Genomic DNA, 26,138 nt, shown 5'->3' with positions numbered 1-26,138 from the left:
CCTATATGTGTTACAGCTGTATAAAGTGCTTCAGGTTAGGGTGTATAAAACAGATCAGTAATATTGCCTATATGTGTTACAGCTGTATAAAGTGCTTCAGGTTAGGGTGTATAAAACAGATCAGTAATATTGCCTATATGTGTTACAGCTGTATAAAGTGCTTCAGGTTAGGGTGTATAAAACAGATCAGTAATATTGCCTATATGTGTTACATCTGTATAAAGTGCTTCAGGTTAGGGTGTATAAAACAGATCAGTAATATTGCCTATATGTGTTACAGCTGTATAAAGTGCTTCAGGTTAGGGTGTATAAAACAGATCAGTAATATTGCCTATATGTGTTACAGCTGTATAAAGTGCTTCAGGTTAGGGTGTATAAAACAGATCAGTAATATTGCCTATATGTGTTACAGCTGTATAAAGTGCTTCAGGTTAGGGTGTATAAAACAGATCAGTAATATTGCCTATATGTGTTACAGCTGTATAAAGTGCTTCAGGTTAGAGTGTATAAAACAGATCAGTAATATTGCCCATATGTGTTACAGCTGTATAAAGTGCTTCAGGCTAGGGTGTATAAAACAGAGCAGGAGTTGTACTTGTTTGCTGTGGCTGCATTGCTCTATATTACTGTTGAGGGCTTTTTATTTTTTTACATATTTTGGTATTACTGTAAAACTGTGTAACAAATGTAAAAATGTAAAGCTCACATGAAGTATCATACACACATTGTACAGATGTAAAAAAGTGCACAATACTGATCTGTGAGTGTGCACTGCTTCTGTCACAAGCTGTGAGAATATCTGAGCTCCAAGATGGCCGAGCTTCAGTATCTGGCATCTTATTAAAACTCATTTGTAGACAGCTGCAGGAACATGATGAATTGTTACAATTCTTTTGTAGTTGTGCACAGCAGTTTAATGTCCCTTTAATTTTGAATTTCTGTCCCTTTAATTGTGCTACATTAATGACGCACAAGCTTGTTCTTTATTTCCATCACATTGCACATGAGTTTTTGCAAACAATGATAAAATACAGGGACTTAAGGGGCAATGTACACAATTGCTTAAAGGGACCCTGTACTAATCAATATAAAAGTGTGACATCTTAATGTCAAGTTACTAATAGTGCCCCACAGCATTGGATAGACTTTTAAAAATTGACAAGGGTTTAATTCATGAAATCTTTTATATCTATATATTTTGCAGAAGTTTTACCTATTTACCGCTGCAACGATAAGCGCAGCTCTCCCGCCCACCATATTGTTAAATTGATTGACAGGTGACGGATTTATAAAATAACTAATCCTTTTTACCTCCCGTGGTATTCAGCCCCTTTGTGAAAACGGCCCGGGGGGAAACAAGGATTGGTTCTTTTACGAATCATCATCTGTCAATCAATGAAAATGAAAAGATTTCATAAATTAAACCCTTGTTAATTTTTAAAAGGCTATCCAATGCCGTGGGGCACTATTAGTAACTTGACATTCACCAATAAAATATTTATTACTTTTAAAACTGAAAAAAACACAGCTGTTTCTGTTGTATAGTTCCTATGTCCATTGGCTGATAGGTACATCCTGTTAATGTTTATTGGTTGGTTGGTACATGCTGCTTACGCTCACAAACCAATAATAAAAAAATAACCCTAGTCAAAAAGGATTATCTTCCAGGAGTCATTCTGAAGTAATCAATAACTCCAGACTAGTCAGCAGAAGCCATCCTGAAGTTTGCCCACAGGCTGAAATATTTCAATGAGATGACTTTAGTAAAGTAATCAGTAAGGGCATCTGCTGATCATTCTAAAGTCATCACACAGAAGTTTTACCTTAGCTGATGACTTTACAGCCTGATGATGTCTGATGAGGAGCAAGTGACTTCTAAAGTAGTCTGATGATCATCAAATGACTCCAGGATGGTCCCTGAAGTAATCCTGTTTGTCTTGGGCAATGAGCATTTATAGGAACTACACAACATATAATGGTATATTACTTTAATTCAATATTTGAAACAGGTTTTACTTCCTATTTTTTCAGGCAACAAAAATGTCTATTTGCTTAAAGGGACATAATACTCAAATGCAAAATTACTTGAAACTGATGCAGTATAACTGTAAAAAGCTGACAGGAAAATATCACCTGAGCATCTCTATATAAAAAAGGAAGATATTTTACCTCACAATTTCCTCAGCTCAGCAGAGTAAGTGCTGTGTAAAAAGTTATACTCAGCTGTTGCCCAGCTGCAGGTAAAAAAAAAATTAAAAAAAATGAAGAAATGAGCAGCAGCCAATCAGCATCAGCAGTGCTGAGGTCATGAACTCTTTTACTGTGATCTCATGAGATTTCACTTAACTCTCATGAGATTTCATTGTAAACTTCCTTAAACTTAATAGGGAAATAAGATGAGTGACTCCTTCCGCTGTCCCAGGACAGACATACTGATTTGCTGCTTAGAAATCCTTTACAATGGGATGTGGCAAGGAATTTTTGAGGTAAAATATATTATATATATCTTTTTACATAGAGATGTTCAGGTGATATTTTCCTGTCAGCTTTTTACAGCTATGCTGCATCACTTTCAACATTTGGGTATTATAGCCCTTTAAAAGTTACTCATTTATATAGATGACAGAACTTTCTTGAGTACAGTGTCCCTTTAATAATTTGCAAGACCTTGATGGGTTAAGTAATATTTTACAACAGATTCACTGATGCAACCATTCAGAAATAATCCAATTTAATACATAGTGACATACTAGAAGTACAGGGAACAGATCATTTTTCCAATGTGTTATTAAAACAAATGCCTTGTCATAAATCAAATAGTTTAAACTCGTCAACCTGTTTTACATTCAATCAATCAGATCGTTCATTTGTTTAACTGCTCAGAATTATTCTCAGCTGTCTGGAGGGTTTGTGCTGCTTAACAAATGAACAGATCGTTTTTCATTAATGAGTTCAAGATGCTTAATACGTGTCACAGCGCAAGCTAAATGGCAACAAACTGGGAAAAGCAAAGTGATGGGCTGCAGGGTATTAGGCATTTTACAATTTGTGTTATTAGGGTTGAATTAGTGCAGGAAAAAAGCAGTTCATTTTGCACATGTTGACATTTGAAAGTCACTTGTATTTAATATAAATGACCATGGCTTTGGTGTAGAAAAAAGAAATAGTTTGTACCAAAATTATCTCTTTTTTCTCCAAATGGATATATTTTTTTTTTATAGAAGGTTAAACTCAGAGGGCCCCATTTATGGTACAAGTTTGCTCATGTGTTTTGCGAGCCGGCATTTGCAACACGCTTGGTAACATCGGCGAAGTTGTCCCCCAAGTGGTTTTTATAGGTGAACTCTTCCTTCTGTGCTTGTCGTTTACAACTATAAGATCTAGAAGGAGCAAGGATTTCGAGTCTCTGTTCTTCTACGGTACAGAAGCTGCAACGGAACAGGTCAGAGAGAACCGGTTACCTGGAGGGGCATTTACTTATACGCTGTTACATACCTCTCATGTTTATGGTCATGTTTTGTGAGTGACCGCGGATATCACATCGGTGGTATAAGAAAAGCTTCACGCACCTTTGGTTGTCCTTTTTATATTAGATTTATATTAGATAAATAATAAGAGTGCGATTTTATAAATAGTGGTGTATATACGTTAACATTTATGGTGCACCAACAGAGTGAGAAATTGTATTTACAATAAAAGTAGGCAAATAAATAACTAGAAAAGAACACCAAAATTTATAAGCAATTTCTATATCTCGGCCCATATCCCTGAGTAATGCTTAGCAGTGAGAACCCCTCCCCCGAGGGGCGTGGATAAAACTGCCCACTCGCCTGGTTACCGGTATATAGGTAACCCCTCAGGTACAGTCCCATCTGCACCTAATGCTGCCTAGCCAAATAGGTGAACCAGGCAGATTGGCGGGAGCCTGTTAAGCATTACCCAGGGATATTGGCCAAGATATAGTTCATTTCTCGTTTTCTTGACCCTCCCTGGTAATGCTTACCAATGAGTCGACTAATAGAGCAGTAAACATAGATTTGGGTGGGAAAGAAGAAATAAAACAAAAGAAATTATGCAAATATTAACACTTTACGACCAAAACCAGTAGGAGTTGATTGGCGCACATCTAGCTTATAATGTAAAGACCGCTGCTCCATAACCTGTCCGCCTGCTCTGAGGTGGCGGACAGACATCATCAGAAATCAACCCGATCAAATACGATCGGGTTGATTGACACCCCCTACTAGCGGCCGATTGGCCACAAATCTGCAGGGGGTGGTGTTGCACCAGCAGTTCACAAGAACTGCTGGTGCAATGATAAATGTCGAGAGTGTATGCTGTCTGCATTTATCGATGTGCAGCGCACATGATACGCAATATCGGATCATGCCCGCTGGCACTATAATAAATAGACCCTTATATGTATAGTATAATTACAAACACTGCTGCCATAAAGTGCACAAGACACGTGCACACTCCTGAGCCTACCTCTGTATGCTCTTGTGGAATAGAGGTCAGTTTTAAGAAAGAGGCAAATTGGATAACAGAAGTAAGTTGGAAAGATTTTTAATTATACACTTTAACTCATGAACCCTTGATTTGACTTACACATTGTTTTAATAAACTTGTAGTAAACGCAACTTAAATAAAAGGTTCTTTTCTTTTTCATTCCATACAGAAATCACAAATAACTAGATAACAAAAAAGAACCTCCATCATGAGCGATAATGTGGGTATTTTGAATCACTTACAGTAAGGGAGGCGATCATGCCAGTTGTTGGCGCCGGAATAAATGCCAGTGACCAGAGGAATGCGTCTACTTTATCCTCATCCAATTCCTTAGAAATCAGAATATCTTTCATGAGCCCTACACAGGCTTCAGTCCCACAAGATGGCAGGGCATCCAACAGCGGTTGCCTATAAAAAAACAATGTGCACGTTATACATATATTACAGATAACCTAAAGTCACTGTTAACACAACAAGAAATGTATCCAGTCATCAATGATAATCAAATAACTCATGTTCATTAAAGGGAATATAGTTTGAAATAAAATGTGAAATATAATTTGAATTTTTTTCCATTTTATTTTTGCAATTAGGACCTGGTTTTTATTCACTTTTTTTTTTTTCTAAATTCAATGTTTTAAAATTTCTTGTAGATGTCACTGCAGATGTTATTTTGTGATCTTGAGCTTTCTTCTTCTATGAGTAATTACAGCCACATAATTGTTAATTGGGAATTTTGCACAACAGTGATAGAAAATAAAATGTCCCTTTAAGTTCCCTTTAAGTTTTTGGCTATCACATGTCTTGGAACAACCTGTTTTGTATTAAGAGAGGGTAAAGTGATACAGTTCTTCAAATCACTAAAAATGGAACATTTCTATTTTTATCTCAATTCTATACTGGTAGGTGACTTAGTAATCAAATACCCTCAAGAACATGGTGGTCTAATTAACATCTGGATTTTATAGTGTTTCTTGCTGTGCACCATCTGATCCTGCAAAATGACCTCTGGCTTCAACTCCTGTATGTCTCAACCCATTCTTCACAATCTACATCCATGTGGTGGTTTTTGTCTATCAAGAGTGTCAACTGTCAGTTGTTATTAGTTGATGACCGAGGTATGAGGAGCACACAGGGGCCCATTTAACAAGCTCTATAACAAGCTCCATAACCCTGTCCACCTGCTCTGAGCAGGCGGACAGGAATCACCAGAAATCAACCCGATCGAGTACAATCGGGTTGATTGCCAGCTCCCTGCTGGTGGCCCATTGGCCGTGAGTCAGCAGGGGGCGGCATTTCACCAGCAGCTCTTGTGAGCTGCTGGTGCAATGCTGAATACGGAGAGCGTATTGCTCTCCACATTCAGCGAGGTCTTGCGGACCTGATCCGCAGTGTCGGATCAGGTCCACAAGACCTTTCATAAATATGGGCCATGGCGGTGACACATATTGTAAATAAATTCTAGACTTTTTACAAAGGGAATTTCCGAAAAACAATTTTATTTTACCTTTGTTACTTACATATTTTCTACATACAGTTACTTAACTTATATTGATTGTGGGTATAATTGTGAATGAAAACATGTATTAGAAACTTTTACTATTGTTCTTTAATTTTCATTAACTTACAACCCTATCGCCTAGAATACGAGTTTTGCGTTAGAAGCTATGCGGTGCTAACGAGCAGTTTTCTCTCACCGCTCACTTACCTGCAGCGCTGGTATTACGAGTTTTCAGAAACCCGTCGTTAAAAGACAAAAAGTGAGCGTTGAGCAAAATGTTGCTCCTTACCGCACTCCAATACCAGCGCTGCTTTTTAAGTCAGCGGTGAGCTGGTGTAACATGCTCGTGCACGATTTCCCCATAGGAATCAACGGGGAGAGCCGGCTGAAAAAAAGCAGCGTAAAACTCAGTAATGCAGCCCCATTGATTCCTATGGGGAAATACATTTTATGTTTACACCTAACATCCTAACATGAACCCCGAGTCTAAACACCCCTAATCTTACACTTATTAACCCTAATCTGCCACCCCCGACATCGCCGACACCTACATTATAATTATTAACCCCTAATCTGCCGCTCCGGACACAGCTGCCACCTACATTATACTTATGAACCCCTAATCTGCTGCCCCCAACATCGACGCCACCTACATTATATTATTAACCCCTAATCTGCCACTCCGGACACCGCCGCCACCTACATTATACTTATGAACCACTAATCTGCTGCCCCCAACATCACCGCCACCTACATTATATTTATTAACCCCTAATCTGCCGCCCCCAATGTCGCCGCCACTATATTAAAGTTATTAACCCCTAAACCTAAGTCTAAATAAATATTCCTATCATTAACTAAATTATTCCTATTTAAAACTAAATACTTACCTGTAAAATAAACCCTAAGCTAGCTACAATATAACTAATAGTTACATTGTAGCTAGCTTAGGATTTATTTTTATTTTTACAGGCAAGTTTGTATTTATTTTAACTAGGTACAATAGTTATTAAATAGTTATTAACTATTTAATAACTACCCAGTTACAATAAATACAAAAGTACCTGTAATATAAAACCTAACCTAAGTTACAATAACACCTAACACTACACTATAATTAAATAAATTAACTAAATTAAAGACAATTACCTAAATTAAATTAAATTAGCTAAAGTACAAAAAAAACACACTAAATTACAGAAAATAATAAACAAATTACAGAAATTTAAACTAATTACACCTAATCTAATAGCCCAATTAAAATAAAAAAGCCCCCCCAAAATAAAAAAACCCTAGGCTAAACTAAACTACCAATAGCTCTTAAAAGGGCCTTTTGTGGGGCATTGCCCCAAAATAATCAGCTCTTTTACCTGTAAAAAAAAATACAAACAACCCCCCAACAGTAAAACCCACCACCCACACAACCAACCCCCCAAATAAAATACTATTTAAAAAAAACTAAGCTCCCCATTGCTCTGAAAAGGGCATTTGGATGGACATTGCCCTTAAAAGGGCAGTTAGCTCTTTTGCTGCCCAAACCCTAATCTAAAAAATTAAACCCACCCAATACAACCTTAAAAAAACCTAACACTAACCCAATGAAGATCGACTTACCGGGAGACATCTTCATCCAAGCCGGGCAAAGTGGTCCTCCAGACGGACAGAAGTCTTCATCCAAGCCGGGCAGAAGTGGTCCTCCTAACGGGCAGAAGTCTTCATCCAAGCTGGGCAGAAGTGGTCCTCCAGATGGGCAGAAGTCTTCATCCAGATGGCATCTACTATCTTCATCCATCCGGCGCGGAGCTGGTCCATCTTCAAGACATCCGACGCGGAGCATCCTCTTCTGGCGACGACTAAAACAGAATGAAGGTACCTTTAAGTGACGTCATCCAAGATGGCGTCCCTTAGACTCCGATTGGCTGATAGAATTCTATCAGCCAATTGGAATTAAGGTAGAAAAGTCCTATTGGCTGATGCAATCAGCCAATAGGATTGAACTTCAATCCTATTGGCTGATCCAATCAGCCAATAGGATTGAGCTCGCATTATATTGGCAGTTCCAATCAGCCAATAGAATGCAAGATCAATCCTATTGGCTGATTGGATCAGCCAATAGGATTGAACTTCAATCCTATTGGCTTACTTTGATTACTTTGGGGCAATGCCCCGCAAAAGGCCCTTTTAAGGGCTATTGGTAGTTTAGTTTAGGCTAGGGTTTTTTTATTTTGGGGGGGCTTTTTTATTTTAATAGGGCTATTAGATTAGGTGTAATTAGTTTAAATTTCTGTAATTTGTTAATTTTTTCTGTAATTTAGTGGTTTTTTTGTACTTTAGCTAATTTAATTTAATTTAGGTAATTGTATTTAATTTAGTTAATTTATTTAATTATAGTGTAGTGTTAGGTGTTAGTGTAACTTAGGTTAGGTTTTATTTTACAGGTAAATTTGTATTTATTTTAGCTAGGTAGTTATTAAATAGTTAATAACTATTTAATAACTATTGTACCTAGTTAAAATAAATACAAACTTGCCTGTAAAATAAAAATAAATCCTAAGCTAGCTACAATGTAACTATTAGTTATATTGTAGCTATCTTATGGTTTATTTTATAGGTAAGTATTTTGTTTTAAATAGGAATTGTTTAGTTAATTGTAGTAATTTTATTTAGATTTATTTAAATTATATTTAAGTTAGTGGGTGTAAGGTTTAGGGTTAGACTTAGGTTTAGGGGTTAATAACTTTAATATAGTGGCGGCGACGTTGGGGGCGGCAGATTAGGAGTTAATAAATGTAGGTAGGTGGCGTCGATGTTAGGGATGGCAGATTAGGGATTAATAATATTTAACTAATGTTTGCGAGGCGGGAGTGCGGCGATTTAGGGGTTAATATGTTTATTATAGTGGCGGCGACGTTGGGGGTGGCGGATTAGGGGTTAATAAGTGTAGGTAGGTGGCGGCAACATTGGGGTGACAGATTAGGGGTTAATAAATATAATGTAGGTGTCGGCGATGTTGGGGCAGCAGATTAGGGGTTCATAAATATAATGTAGGTGGCGGCGGTGTCCGGAGCGGCAGATTAGGGGTTAAAATTTTTATTATAGTGTTTGCAATGCGGAAGGGCCTCGGTTTAGGGGTTAATAGGTAGTTTATGGGTGTTAGTGTACTTTTTAGCACTTTAGTTATGAGTTTTATGTTACGGCATTGTACCATAAAACTCTTAACTACTGACTTTTAAATGCAAACAAAAGTGAAAAAGGAGCACAAGCAGCAGATCTATGCACAAAGAATTTATTTACAGATAGTAAACATAGCGCATTGGCGCTCTGAGTGAAGAAAAACAAACACGTTTGTCAAACAATATACAAAACCGTGAGAGGGGAGAAAAACCCCCGGGGTAAATACTGACAAAAACAATAAGACTAGCTTTTAGGAAAGCAGGTATACGCGTTTCAGCTTACAGCCTTACTCATTACCTGGCTAAAACACAGTGAGGTGAACTTAAAAACAGTAGCTAGTCATCCCATTGGTGGATGGGAACACTCCCCCCAAATAATCCTCCAATGGGTGTTTAGTTACGTAGCTGAGGACACCTGGGGATGCACAGGATTACACACTAAATACAGCATACTGTGAATACACATGGAACAAGATAGGAATAATTGTAAATACTACATAATTAATAAATGATAGAAGATAATAAGCGGTACCCGTGCATTATATACAGTTTTAATCCTATAATTACAAAACAATTTCAGTGATCAAAGTAGAAGAAATGTGTTCAGTACAGCCGAGGGCAGAACAGATAGCTCCGGACCCAGCTGGACACACCTGTAGTGCTGGGACGCTGCGTCATAGTGGCTGAAATGAAAGCACAAATAATATAAGCACGGGATAACAGTCGTTTACATCTAAAGACTAGCAACCAATATAAACATTATTATTACTGAGATATAATCAGTACGCACTGTGTATACATACTGGACCTTGAGCTATATCAACAGCAATAACAATAATAATAATAATACTGCAGTTAACCCTTAGCAGAAATAAAGTTATTGCGGAGTCTACTAATACATAGGTACCATTAACATATGTATTCCATGCCACACCGGACAATAGGTGGCTTCACTATTAGAGAGAGCCCCATTTACACTAGAGAAATAAGTCCATAGGGCAAACCAGAGTCCCAAGGACCTGATAGGTTATACTAGGGAGTCCTAAGTTAGTAGGCTACTACGCTCCTAAGGTGACGTGGTAAAGACTATATATAGTTAATGTGTGCAGGGCGAACCGGGTGGGGGAGAGGGTCGGCCCTACCAAAAATTGATGAGGTCATATTCCGAATTTAGGCCCCCTGGAACTCTTGTCCTGAGTTTAAAAATCCAGAAGGCCTCCCTCTCCCCCAATCTGCGGACCCTGTCGACTCCCCCCTTACAGGGAGCCACCCTCTCAATAATGGTCCAAGAAAAGGAACTAGTGTCTTTCTGGTGTGTCCCCGCGAAATGTTGAATCAATGCTGTGGTGAGTACCCCCGCCCTTATGTCACTAAGGTGCTCCTTAATACGGGTTCTGGCTTCTCTTGTCGTGAGGCCTACATATTGGAGGGAGCACTCCCTACAAGAGATCAAATAAACCACATATGTAGACCTACAGTTGAGGCAAGAATCTATCATGAAATTCTGACCTGTCATTAGTGAGATAAACCGGTCACCAGGGGCCAGCTTCTCACAAGCCACACATGTACGATGGTGGCAATGGAATGTACCTTTACAGCTCAACCATGAAGAGATAGGTTGTCCTGTCTTTTTAATTCTTGTGGGTGCCACAATGTTGCCTATTGTTCTATTTTTCTTGTAGGAGTACCTTAGGCCCTCTGTAACTACCTGTTGGAGTTTGTCATCTGCAGATAGCATATTAAAATTATGCCTCACTATTTGGCAGATTTCTCTATATTGTCTTGAATACTCTGTTAAAAAGACAATTTTGTTGTCTTTCCTTTCCTGGATGTAGGATTTTGGTCTGAGGAGTCTTTCCCTAGGTATTCCTCTTACAATATTCCTAGCTTTGGTGATGACAGAACTCCTATAGCCCCTCTCTTTCAGGCGTGAGGTCAGTTCATTGGCCTGTTTCTCGTAAACCCCTGCATCGCTGCAGTTCCTTTTCAGCCTAATGAACTGACCCTTTTAAATGCGGTAGGACTCTTGATGGGGTAGGGTGTACCGCTCACTTTTTGGAGATTGGAATAGCCAATAGAATGCAAGCTCAATCCTATTGGCTGATTGGATCAGCCAATGAAAGCTCAATCCTATTGGCTGATTTTAAGGGCAATGCCCATCCAAATGCCCTTTTCAGTGCAATGGGGAGTTTAGGTTTTTTTAGTTAGGTTTTTATTTGGGGGGGGGGGGGTTGGTTGTGTGGGTGGTGGGTTTTACTGTTGGGGGGTTGTTAATTAATAGTTTAATAATGTTTAATTTAATTTTAAAGGTAAGTTTAAATGTATTATAAGATAGGGATGAGTTAATATTTAATATAAAGTTAGCGGGTTGTTAGGTTTAGGGGTTAATAGGTTAATTTAGTTTATGGTGATGTGGGGGGCTGGCGGTTTAGGGGTTAATAACTTTATTTAGTTGCCGTGGGCTCCGGGAGTGGCAGGATAGGGGTAATAACATAATGTAGGTGGCGGCGGTGTAGGGGGCAGCAGATTAGGGGTTAATAACATAATGTTGGTGGCAGCGGGGTCCGGGAGTGGCGGGATAGGGTTTGATAACTTTATTAGAGTTGCGGCGGGGTCCGGGAGCGGCGGGATAGGGGTTAAACAGTTTAGTATAGTAGCAGTGTTTAGTGACAGTATACAAATAAAGCTGTGAAAAAGCCGAATAGCAGCGAGATTGATGACTGTTTAGTTAACAATAGTCCGCTGCTCATCACCCCGTACTTGGTGCATGGCTTTTTGACAGCTTTTTTGTTAAATGCTGATAGTCGAGCAATAGGATGAGGAGCTCCAAACTATACCTCACTGTTATAGCGGTCACATGACCAAGGTTTTTTCAAAGTCAATGCCGTATATTACAACTGCGCGTGCGCTAATATATGCTAAAATATGCTAACAGTAGGTAATCGATAGGTATTTTGTACAGCTAGTAGGACAGCCCTTATTTGTGGCCTGGCATTGGAAACGTCCCAGCAAGGAGAAAGATATAGTTTTAAAGATGTTTGAGGCTTCGTTTTAGAAAAAAAAGAAAGTGGAAATTAAAGTATTTGGTAAAACCGATGTCTAAGTTTTAAACATAAACATTGAATCCTTTAAATTACAGTAAAATAGTGCAAAATAATTAATGAAAGTATATTGCAAGGTTGTGTTACTAAGTGTAATTAAATTGTTAAAATCTCAAAGGATTTACTGTCTACAAGGGCTAATGTTACAATGTATGCATTTGATTTGAAAGCCTTTAGAATGATATAACAATTTGGACACCATGGTGTAGATTTATCATGGTGCGAACAGACATGATCCGCTGAAGCGATCGTGTCCGCCGCACATCGATAAATGCCGACAGCATACGTTTGTTTTTGTTTGTTTTGCCCTCTCTTGGTGTTTTATTTAAAAGATTACACCATTTACACAATTTTAGGTATCAGTATTTTAGGTGGTTATTATGCTATTACCAGCTGGTTACATGTTTATGTGATACTATGCTCATTCTCCACACCCCTAATTCCATCTATTTTTTTATATAAATATTAAGATATACAGAATATGTATCTGCTATCAAATACCTTATTATTTATTTTTTCAATTCAAGCTGATTTAATTTAGGGAAGGGACATTTCTTACATATTCCAAATATTACCTTGACTTTATATATCACTATTATATTTTTTTCCAGCAATACAGAACTATTCTATTCTCCTTTTAACAAAATGTAAAATCATTTAAATAATGTTACCTTGAAAAAAAAATTCTTCTTACGCATTGCAGTAAAAAGGTTAAAGGGTATAATATTTATTATTCTGCTTATCTAAAGTTTTAGTGTAATTAAACAAGGACTAAGAACTATTGGAAATGATTGGGTAGAAGTTAAAGATCAGGATTTTTATCATAATCCCTTCTGCGCAAAGTAATCACATAATTGAAATGCAGAAAAGATTCATTAAAATTAGGCAGATTTTAAGAAACACCACATTGATTCATAAGAATAATCAGGTCAAATGTAACAATAGAAAAAAAACATTTAAAGAGAATTTATTCTAAAATACATTTTCTCAACGAGACATTTCCCACAATTATTGCATTCGCTGGCGCAGAGGGGGAAAGACAATAAAGAAATGTATTAAAATGTAACATCCTTAGAGAAAGATGCCAATCATGAATCCTTTGAGGGACAGGTGCATTTTTTTATGTGACAAGGGCATTCCAAGCAGTTGTGCCAAAAGGATTAGATTTGCATTAGAATAAAACTCTTGGGTTAGTTATTCAGACTTCATGCAAAGCTTTTGGGTTTGTCCCTTGGGACGGTGCAGCTCAGTCTAATGTTTAGCATTTGTCCTATTCTAATGGGCTGCTTATCTTCGGTGCCAGTGCAGTGCTATGTTGACACAGTGCTTGCCAGTATGTAAATTGCTACACGATGTGTTCCCCATAGATAGAAACTCTGCACATTAAATATTTATTACTCAATACTTTGCCTCTCAGAACCGAGGCATACGATTCTCAAAGGCAAAAAGGAATACTCTGATATCTTAACCCCTTGCACACTTTACTGTAACAACCACAATCTCCAAGGTGCCATTGCCCTGAATTTGTATGCCCAGTGCAGTACACAGAGCAAGGAGAGGGCATAAGGGGGAAATTGGCATTAAGACTAAATAGTAAACATGTTATTCCCTTCAAGGGCTCCCTACATCCACATATTTAACTTGATATAGTGGTTACAGGCTATCTGAGTATGTTGTATCTATGTAAACCACAACAATCTCAACTGTGCTACCAGAGGGCCCTTTACATTATATTTATTTTCTAATTGGCATCAAATGGTGCTGCATAAAGGCACATAAAATACCCATTGTCTACCTGGGGACTAAATAAGAGTAATTAAAACATTAGGCATAATCATATTTGCATGTACTAATTATCAGGGATCTAATAAAAAACATATACATTGCATCAGAGTCCAACATTTCAGCATTCCCCAATGATTTAATTTTATTTATTAAATTAGAAGCCACACAATGTTAGCTACAGAGCACATTGCTGGTAATGGTGGCGGAGAAGTCACACAAAGCTACAGAGCACATTGCTGGTAATGGTGGTGGAGAAGTCACACAAAGCTACAGAGCACATTGCTGGTAATGGTGGCGGAGAAGTCACACAAAGCTACAGAGCACATTGCTGGTAATGGTGACGGAGAAGTTACACAAAGCTATAGAGCACATTGCTGGTAATGGTGACGGAGAAGTTACACAAAGCTATAGAGCACATTGCTGGTAATGGTGACGGAGAAGTTACACAAAGATACAGAGCACATTGCTGGTAATGGTGACGGAGAAGTTACACAAAGCTACAGAGCACATTGCTGGTAATGGTGACGGAGAAGTTACACAAAGCTATAGAGCACATTGCTGGTAATGGTGACGGAGAAGTTACACAAAGCTATAGAGCACATTGCTGGTAATGGTGACGGAGAAGTTACACAAAGCTATAGAGCACATTGCTGGTAATGGTGACGGAGAAGTCACACAAAGCTACAGAGCACATTGCTGGTAATGGTGACAGAGAAGTCACACAAAGCTACAGAGCACATTGCTGGTAATGGTGACAGAGAAGTCACACATAGCTACAGAGGACATTGCTGGTAATGGTGATGGAGAAGTCACACAAAGCTACAGAGCACATTGCGGGTAATGGTGACAGAGAAGTCACACATAGCTACAGAGCACATTGCTGGTAATGGTGATGGAGAAGTCACACAAAGCTACAGAGCACATTGCTGATAATGGTGACGGAGAAGTCACACATAGCTACAGAGCACATTGCTGGTAATGGTGACGGAGAAGTCACACAAAGCTGCAGAGCACATTGCTGGTAATGGTGATGGAGAAGTCACACAAAGCTACAGAGCACATTGCTGGTAATGGTGATGGAGAAGTCACACAAAGCTACAGAGCACATTGCTGGTAATGGTGACGGAGAAGTCACACAAAGCTACAGAGCACATTGCTGGTAATGGTGGCAGAGAAGTCACACAAAGCTACAGAGCACATTGCTGGTAATGGTGACGGAGAAGTCACACAAAGCTACAGAGCACATTGCTGGTAATGGTGACGGAGAAGTCACACATAGCTACAGAGCACATTGCTGGTAATGGTGACGGAGAAGTCACACAAAGCTACAGAGCACATTGTGGGTAATGGTGACAGAGAAGTCACACATAGCTATAGAGCACATTGCTGGTAATGGTGACGGAGAAGTCACACATAGCTACAGAGCACATTGCTGGTAATGGTGACGGAGAAGTCACACAAAGCTACAGAGCACATTGCTGGTAATGGTGGCAGAGAAGTCACACATAGCTACAGAGCACATTGCTGGTAATGGTGACGGAGAAGTCACACAAAGCTACAGAGCACATTGCTGGTAATGGTGACGGAGAAGTCACACAAAGCTACAGAGCACATTGCTGGTAATGGTGACGGAGAAGTCACACATAGCTACAGAGCACATTGCTGGTAATGGTGACGGAGAAGTCACACATAGCTACAGAGCACATTGCTGGTAATGGTGACGGAGAAGTCACACATAGCTACAGAGCACATTGCTGGTAATGGTGACGGAGAAGTCACACATAGCTATAGAGCACATTGCTGGTAATGGTGACGGAGAAGTCACACAAAGCTACAGAGCACACTGCTGGTAATGGTGATGGAGAAGTCACACAAAGCTACAGAGCACATTGCTGGTAATGGTGATGGAGAAGTCACACAAAGCTACAGAGCACATTGCTGGTAATGGTGACGGAGAAGTCACACAAAGCTACAGAGCACATTGCTGGTAATGGTGACGGAGAAGTCACACAAAGCTACAGAGCACATTGCTGGTAATGGTGACGGAGAAGTCACACAAAGCTACAGAGCACATTGCTGGTAATGGTGGCAGAGAAGTCACACAAAGCTACAGAGCACATTGCTGGTAATGGTGGCAGAGAAGTCACACAAAGCTACAGAGCACATTGCTGGTAATGGTGACAGAGAAGTCACACAAAGCTACAGAGCACATTGCTGGTAATGGTGACGGAGAAGTCACACAAAGCTATAGAGCACATTGCGGGTAATGGTGACAGAGAAGTCACACATAGCTATAGAGCACATTGCTGATAATGGTGACAGAGAAGTCACACAAAGCTACAGAGCACATTGCTGGTAATGGTGACAGAGAAGTCACACATAGCTACAGAGCACATTGCGGGTAATGGTGACAGAGAAGTCACACATAGCTATAGAGCACATTGCTGGTAATGGTGACGGAGAAGTCACACATAGCTACAGAGCACATTGCTGGTAATGGTGACGGAGAAGTCACACAAAGCTACAGAGCACATTGCTGGTAATGGTGACAGAGAAGTCACACAAAGCTACAGAGCACATTGCTGGTAATGGTGACAGAGAAGTCACACAAAGCTACAGAGCACATTGCTGGTAATGGTGACAGAGAAGTCACACAAAGCTACAGAGCACATTGCTGGTAATGGTGACAGAGAAGTCACACAAAGCTACAGAGCACATTGCTGGTAATGGTGACGGAGAAGTCACACAAAGCTATAGAGTACATTGCTGGTAATGGTGACGGAGAAGTCACACAAAGCTACAGAGCACATTGCTGGTAATGGTGATGGAGAAGTCACACATAGCTACAGAGCACATTGCTGGTAATGGTGACAGAGAAGTCACACAAAGCTACAGAGCACATTGCTGATAATGGTGACGGAGAAGCCACACAAAGCTACAGAGCACATTGCTGGTAATGGTGACTGAGAAGTCACACAAAGCTACAGAGCACATTGCTGGTAATGGTGACGGAGAAGTCACACATAGCTACAGAGCACATTGCTGGTAATGGTGACGGAGAAGTCACACAAAGCTACAGAGCACATTGCTGGTAATGGTGACAGAGAAGTCACACAAAGCTACAGAGCACATTGCTGGTAATGGTGACAGAGAAGTCACACAAAGCTACAGAGCACATTGCTGGTAATGGTGACAGAGAAGTCACACATAGCTACAGAGCACATTGCTGGTAATGGTGATGGAGAAGTCACACAAAGCTACAGAGCACATTGCTGGTAATGGTGCCAGAGAAGTCACACATAGCTACAGAGCACATTGCTGGTAATGGTGACGGAGAAGTCACACATAGCTACAGAGCACATTGCTGGTAATGGTGATGGAGAAGTCACACAAAGCTACAGAGCACATTGCTGGTAATGGTGACGGAGAAGTCACACAAAGCTACAGAGCACATTGCTGGTAATGGTGACGGAGAAGTCACACAAAGCTACAGAGCACATTGCTGGTAATGGTGACGGAGAAGTCACACATAGCTACAGAGCACATTGCTGGTAATGGTGACAGAGAAGTCACACAAAGCTACAGAGCACATTGCTGGTAATGGTGACGGAGAAGTCACACAAAGCTATAGAGCACATTGCTGGTAATGGTGACAGAGAAGTCACACAAAGCTACAGAGCACATTGCTGGTAATGGTGACAGAGAAGTAACACAAAGCTACAGAGCACATTGCTGGTAATGGTGACAGAGAAGTCACACAAAGCTACAGAGCACATTGCTGGTAATGGTGACAGAGAAGTAACACAAAGCTACAGAGCACATTGCTGGTAATGGTGACAGAGAAGTCACACAAAGCTACAGAGCACATTGCTGATAATGGTGACGGAGAAGCCACACAAAGCTACAGAGTACATTGCTGGTAATGGTGGCGGAGAAGTCACACATAGCTACAGAGTACATTGCTGATAATGGTGACAGAGAAGTCACACAAAGCTACAGAGCACATTGCTGGTAATGGTGATAGAGAAGTCACACAAAGCTACAGAGCACATTGCTGGTAATGGTGACAGAGAAGTCACACAAAGCTATAGAGTACATTGCTGATAATGGTGATGGAGAAGTCACACAAAGCTACAGAGCACATTGCTGGTAATGGTGACAGAGAAGTCACACAAAGCTACAGAGCACATTGCTGGTAATGGTGATGGAGAAGTCACACAAAGCTATAGAGCACATTGCTGGTAATGGTGCCAGAGAAGTCACACAAAGCTACAGAGCACATTGCTGGTAATGGTGATGGAGAAGTCACACAAAGCTACAGAGCACATTGCTGGTAATGGTGACGGAGAAGTCACACAAAGCTATAGAGCACATTGCTGGTAATGGTGACGGAGAAGTCACACAAAGCTACAGAGCACATTGCTGGTAATGGTGACAGAGAAGTCACACAAAGCTATAGAGCACATTGCTGGTAATGGTGACGGAGAAGTCACACAAAGCTACAGAGCACATTGCTGGTAATGGTGACAGAGAAGTCACACAAAGCTACAGAGCACATTGCTGGTAATGGTGACGGAGAAGCCACACAAAGCTACAGAGCACATTGCTGGTAATGGTGACGGAGAAGTCACACAAAGCTACAGAGCACATTGCTGGTAATGGTGACGGAGAAGTCACACAAAGCTATAGAGCACATTGCTGGTAATGGAGAAGTCACACAAAGCTATAGAGTACACTTCTGGCAATGGTGGCAGAGAAGCCACAAATCAAGGCAAATACGGAAGGATTTGGGTGTGTCTACAAAAAACAAAATGCCATTTAAACATAAATATGTTATTATTTGTAGCTAGAAATGATTAATAGCATCAGTTTTGTTGTCTCAGATAATTATACAGTAAAAGGGAAATTAACTGTCTTGACAGAGAGAGCAGAAGCTGACTAGTATTATTATAAATATAAATATATATACATACAGTATCTCACAAAAGTAAGTACACCCCTCACATTTTAGTAAAAAATGTATTATATCTTTTCATGTGATAACACTGAAGAAATTACACTTTGCTACAATGTAAAGTAGTGAATGTACAGCCTGTATAACAGTGTAAATTTGCTGACCCCTCAAAATAACTCAACATACAGTCATTAATGTTGGCAACAAAAGTGAGTACACCCCTAAGTGGAAATGTCCAAATTGGGCCCAAAGTGTCAATATTTTGTGTGGCCACCATTATTTTCCAGCACTGCCTTAACCCTCTTGGGCATGGAGTTCACCAGAGTTTCACAGGTTGCCACTGGAGTCCTCTTCCCCTTCTCCATGACGACATCACAGAGCTGGTGGATGTTAGAGACCATGCGCTCCCCCACCTTCCATTTAAGGATGCCCCACAGATGCTCAATAGGGTTTAGGTATGCTTGGCCAGTCCATGGACTTTATCCTCAGCCTCTTTAGCAAGGCAGTGGTCGTCTTGGAGGTGTGGTTGGGGTTGTTATCATGTTGGAATACTGTCCTGTGGCCCAGTCTCCGAAGGGAGGGGATCATGCTCTGCTTCAGTATGTCACAGTACATGTTGGCATTCATGGTTCCCTCAGTGAATGAACTGTAGCTCCCCAGTGCCGGCAGCACTCATGCAGGCCCAGACCATGACACTCCCACCACCATGCTTGACTGTAGGCAAGACACACTTGTCTTTGTACTCCTCACCTGGTTGCCGCTACACAAGCTTGATACCATCTGAACCAAATAAGTTTATCTTGGTCTCATTGGCCCACAGGACATGGTAATCCATGTCCTTAGTCTGCTTGTCTTCAGCAAACTGTTTGCAGGCTTTCTTGTGCATCATCTTTAGAAGAGGCTTCCTTCTGGGACGAAAGCCATGCAGACCAATTTGATGCAGTGTGTGGCGTATGGTTTGCACACTGACAGGCTGACCCACCTCTGCAGCAATGCTGGCAGCACTCATACCTCTATTTCCCAAAGACAACCTCTGGATATGACGCTGAGCACATGCACTCAACTTCTTTGGTCGACCATGGCGAGGCCTGTTCAGAGTGGAACCTGTCCTGTGAAACCGCTGTATGGTCTTGCCCACCGTGCTGCAGCTCAGTTTCAGGGTCTTGGCAATCTTCTTATAGCTTAGGCCATCTTTATGTAGAGCAACAATTCTTTTTTTCAGATCCTCAGAGAATTATTTGCCATGAGGTGCCATATTGAACTTCCAGTGACCAGTATGAGAGAGTGTGAGAGCGATAACACCAAATTTAACACACCTGCTCCCCATTTACACCTGAGACCTTGTAACACTAACGAGTCACATGACACCGGGGAGGGAGAAATTGTGCCCAATTTGGACATTTCCACTTAGGGGTGTACTCATTTTTGTTGCCAATGGTTTAGACATTAATGGTTGTGGGTTGAGTTATTTTGAGGGGGAAAACAAATTTACACTGTTATACAGGCTGTACACTCACTACTTTACATTGTAGCAAAGTGTAATTTCTTCAGTGTTGTCACATAAAAAGATATGATAAAATATTTACAGAAATGTGAGGGGTGTACTCACTTTTGTGAGATACTATATATATATATATATATATATATATATATATATATATATATATATATATATATATATATATATATATATATATATATATATATAATGAAAATTCATAATAAGCAATATTTATTTTGCATGAAGAAAAATACTGACACAATCTCCTCTTGGTATAGTTAGGGATTTGCAGATAAATGGCACAAAAATAAAGTAGTAGATTTGCATATAAATGTATTGTTTATTCATATGTTTTTTATTGGTTAAGGACTGTTGTGTAAAATAAATGGTCTAATTTAAAGGGACATACTAATGCAATAATTACATGACCTAAGTCATTAGAGTTTATATGTGATTCTAGCTTACTATGGGATCAATCTCTATCCTTTCAAAACAAGTTTATCTAATGATTTTTCTACAAAATTCCACATTAGGTCTATGGGGATTTTTTCAGATAAATCATTTAAAAAAAAAAAATTCTAAAGGATTGTGATCGACTCTTATGTGTTTCACACCTGCAAAGGAGTTAAACACAGGTAGTTCCTCTTGGGAACCACAAACACTGCAATTCCTGAGCAGAAAGCAGCTGGTGATTGGTGGTTTATATATTATGTCAGATGTGGAAAAAACAGCTTCGGGCATAGGGCTGTATGTATTTATTTATTTTCAAACACACATGACCGGTAAATATATTTTTAAGAGTTCACTATGTATATGTATAGGAGTCTGTGATTGGCTGATGGCTGTCACATGAAAGCCAGAGATGTGTATATGGATAGACATCATAGTTACTATTTGACACTTTGAGCTCCCGAGTACATTAACATATTATGTAGAATATACCCATGGTGGCAGCCAAGGTGTTAACAACCATAAATTAATTAATACAAGTGTTGCAGCAGATGTGTCAATAAAGTTAGTTTGACTGAAACCTGAAGTATTCCTTACCAGTTGTCACGGCATTTAAAAGAGGATCTTAACCAAAGATCGGACAGCGCTTCAGCAGAAAGCTGGCGAAGTTCAAACACAAGAGTCATGAACAGGTCTGCAGTCTAGGAGAGAAAATAAATACATATTAGTGACTAAACATGACTAGTGTTATTAGACTGGTCCTAGGGGGACAGATAAATGATACTTATTACACAAGGTACCACCGTCCCAGAATATCCAAAGAGTCTTGTTTCTAAATCCACCCAAAAACTGCCCCCAGCTATACCAATTACCTTCCCTGTAATTTACTGCACTGGCCACCATTGTTAACACTGACAAAGCAAAATGCCTAGAAGGGCCTCTGGCCACCAATATTTTGAACCTTTAACTGAAATATGAAAAAAAAAATACTTAAAGGAACATAAGCATTGAATAATAAAGTGTTTGAATGCATTATTGCTTGCAGAGAGCCATGTGTTTAACTCCCATAATTACACCGCACAAAACCATTGGCTCAAAACCATGTTCAGCTATGGACCAGTAGTGTTATGCCAGTCTAGAGATATGGTAGCCAATCAAATAGTTCTGTGCAAGTAATAATGCTATAATTCAATAACTACTAGCACCTTAGAATATTTTACTAATGCTCATTAAGGGCTAGATTCCGAGTGGTGCGCTAACTTTTGTGTGCAAGCAAAAAGGGGTTTATCGTAGCTCATTCAGCATAGCTGTAAAAAGCTGACTAGAAAATATCACCTGAACAACTCTATGTAAAAAAGAAAGATATTTTACCTCAGAATGTCCTAAGTATTCAAACCCCATTGCAAAGGACTTTAAGCAGCAAATCAGTATGACTGTCCCAGGACAGGCAAGGGATTGAGCTTCGTGCACACGCATGTTATTTCCCTATTCAGTTTAAGGGAGTTTACTATGAAATCTCATGAGAGTTAAGTGAAATCTCATGAGATCACAGTAAAAGAGTTCATGACCTCAGCACTGCTGATGCTGATTGGCTGCTGTTCATTTCTTAATTTTTTTTTTTTTACCTGCAGCTGGGAGCAGGTGAGTATAACTTTTTACACAGAACTTACTCTGCTGAGCTGAGGAGATTGTGAGGTAAAATATCTTCCTTTTTTACATAGAGATGCTCAGGTGATATTTTCCTGTCAGCTTTTTACAGTTATACTGCATCAGTTCCAAGTGATTTAGCATATGAGTATTATGTCCCTTTAACTGTTACTCTTGACTAAAAACTAGCACAAAACACATTAAAATTATATTTAAAAGTATAGTTACACTCTTAATTATAGTATATAAAAAAATGTATTTAAAAAAAATTGTATAACAAGGTTATAAGGGCTCAATGATATGTGGTCTCAGGTGTTAGGGAAAAAAAGCCTGCAAAGGGCTTTAACATAAAGATATATATATATATATATATATGTGTGTGTGTGTGTGTACAGATGCATTTATATGTGTGTTTATGTATTTACAGACATATATACACATATAAAAAGATAAATACATATGTACACATATAAAAAGATAAATACATATATACACATATAAAAAGATAAATACATATATTCACATATAAAAAGATAAATACATATGTACACATATAAAAAGATAAATACATATATACACATATAAAAAGATAAATACATATGTACACATACATAGACATATATAAGTGCATTGGAGCCCCGTGCAGTCAAGTAGCTGAAACCATGTAAAATCATATTTATGCAATATTCATATTTAATAAAATGTATATATTTCTATACATATCTGTATATATACCTACACATAATCATCTATAGGTATAGATATATATTTAAAAAAACATCATATACATATATAGAAATATGTATTTAAGAATAAATGTGCGGAACATTGGAATGTGAAATATTAATTTTTCATGTTGAGTTAGTACACTTGGTTAAACACAATAGGGTTTGCGTGCAAGTAAGGGTGCTTTTCGCACTCCATTGAAGTCTATGAGGGAATACGGTAACATGGCTGTGATATTCAAAGTTTGGCTTTTTGCATGAGTCGGGTTAGTGCTCATGCAAAAAGAAAATTACTTTCAACTTGTAATATGCGTGCTACCCGAAGCGAAAAAAGCATAGCAAAGTTAAAGTGCGAGAGGGAGCACAAAGTACCACTCGTAATTTAGCCCTAAGTGTCTTAAAACCTGAATGCAGCGATCCTTTTTTCTAACTTATTGGATATTAATAGATAAATCATTTTGATCTCTGCTTCAAAAACAGGGAATATAAGAATTTCATAACAACCAAAAACTAGACATATTTGCAATATATTTGGAACATAATGTGCACTCTACCTATCTAGATATCTCTTCAAAAAGAATAGCAATAGAACAAAGCAAATTTGATAATAGCAGGCCCATTTATCAAAGGTCTTGCGGACCTGATCCGACACTGCGGATCAGGTCCGCAAGACCTCGCTAAATGCGGAGAGCAATACGCTCTCCGCATTTAACATTGCACCAGCAGCTCACAAGAGCTGCTGGTGCAACGCCGCCCCCTGCTGACTCGCGGCCAATCGGCCGCCAGCAGGGAGCTGTCAATCAACCCGATCGTATTCGATCGGGTTGATGTCTGGCGATTCCTGTCCGCCTGTTCAGAGCAGGCGGACAGGGTTATGGAGCAGCGGTCTTTAGACCGCTGCTTCATAAGTTGTGTTTCTGGCGAGTCTGAAGACTCGCCAGAAACACGGCCCTTCAAGCTCCATACGGAGCTTGATAAATGGGCCTGTAGAAGTCAATTGGGAATATTTTTAAAATTGTATTTTTTATCTGAACCATGAAAGAACATTTTAGGGTTTCATGACCTTTTAAAAATGTTGTTCTGTTATTTCTTTATTTACATAAAATGCTTCCAAACAATCCGTTAAAAAAAACCTAAGATAGTTTAGTGTTATATATATATACAGTATATATACACACATTATAAATTATGATGATTTAAGTAAAAAAATAATAAGTCTTCTATCGCTTGCTGTTAATATTTAACTGTTATTTTATTTTACTGAATTTGAATGGTGCTATAGAGACACAGGTAAGTGTACAGTTACTGAAAAACATTCCAAGTGTTGCCCATTTCATGTGTCATTGGCACACGATAAAGCACCCAGATAAAAACATTAACACCTGGAGTCCTCACTGACGATCAGCAGTATGTGTCATTTTTGGCTATGCATATAGTCCTTATCAGATTGGCAGCAAACTCTATTAAAGGGCCAAACAGACCATCTCTGGAGCAGAAATATCAGCGTGTTGTATAATCCAACCAGAAATGTTCAGTACAGCCAAGTTAAAGTTTAGGCAAAAGCATCTAATAATCTTAGTGGTTAAAAGGAGTCCTTTACCCAGGGAAGGTTCAAATTGGCTGCACTTAATAAATGGTATAGAAACATAGAATTTGACGGTAGATAAGAACCAAAAAGGGCCATCAAGTCTACCCATAACTGGTATGACTGGATTAGACTTAGTATATCACTGCTAGCCATCAGTAAATTATCAAGGGCCAGATTGCAAGTGGTGTGTTATTTAGCACTTTTGCTCGCACGCAAAAACCACTAGAAGTAAACTTGTAAAGTGCACTGATTTGCACGCGTATTACAAGTTGAACGTAAAACATTTTACCGCAAGCAAAACTTGATGCGCACCAACTTCATGACTTCGGATATCATCATAACCGCACTAACACATTCCCCCTATAGACTTGAATGGAGCGTGTTTTGAAAAACAAACCTAACAATAATCGGTTGCTCAATAAAACGACACCATGTTAGACATAGGAGCCGATGATCTAAAGCTCAGACGAGATGATCTTAGAAGTGTTATCAGTACAAGACCCCTCAAAACAATTTAGAAACACAAATGTTATCTTGAGTCATGTTTATGTTGCTATGTAGTGTTCTTTATGTGAAGGAGGGGCTCTTACGTTACAGTTCTAGTGAACTGCTGGGGGGTGTCAATCGATCGGGATGATTTCTGTCTGCCACCTCAGAGCAGGCGGAGAAGTTATGGAGCAGTGGTCAACACGGGGCATCAAGCTCCATACGGAGCTTGATATATTGACCCCAAAGTCTCAAACATTTTCTGTGATTTCTCTCCATGCTGGCGAGGTTTTGATCATCAGACCCCAAGGGGAATATTTATCAATGTGCTAGCAAACATGATACAAAGTAGAGTATCATGACCGCTGCACATCGCTGCCCATCAATAAATGCCGACAGCGTATTTATCATTGCACCAGCAGTTCTTGTGAAATGCTGGTGCAATACCGCCCCCTGCAGATACGGCCGCTAGCAGGGGGTGTCAATCAACCAGATTGTATTCGATCGGGTTGATTTATGTTGATTTCTGTCCTACGCCTCAAAGCAGACGGACAGGTTATGGAGCAGCGGTCTTTAGACTGCTGCTTCATAACGTCTGTTTCTGGCGAGCGAAACAAGGGGTCTCCATAAGGAGCTTGATAAATATGCCCCTTTATCTGAATCATGAAAGAACATTTAAAATATTTTTCTGTAGTCTTGCAATAAACTAACATACTGA

At 39.4% G+C, this 26,138-nt stretch overlaps 1 protein-coding gene across 1 annotated transcript in view; it reads right to left on the bottom strand.

Moving 5' to 3' along the window:
• LOC128641740 (uncharacterized) overlaps positions 1-26,138 on the bottom strand; it is a 383,379-nt gene that overhangs the window by 287,937 nt on the left and 69,304 nt on the right. The window contains exons 9-10 of the mRNA XM_053694265.1: positions 21,572-21,675; positions 4,752-4,917 (exon numbers count right to left, since the gene is read on the bottom strand). Of these exons, the coding sequence (XP_053550240.1) occupies positions 4,752-4,917; positions 21,572-21,675 (270 nt within the window). The remainder of the gene's footprint in view (positions 1-4,751; positions 4,918-21,571; positions 21,676-26,138) is intronic.

Source organism: Bombina bombina, chromosome 11, assembly GCF_027579735.1.
Source record: "Bombina bombina isolate aBomBom1 chromosome 11, aBomBom1.pri, whole genome shotgun sequence".
Classification (NCBI taxonomy): Eukaryota; Metazoa; Chordata; class Amphibia; order Anura; family Bombinatoridae; genus Bombina; species Bombina bombina.
This window is presented reverse-complemented; position numbering and strand designations above follow the sequence as displayed.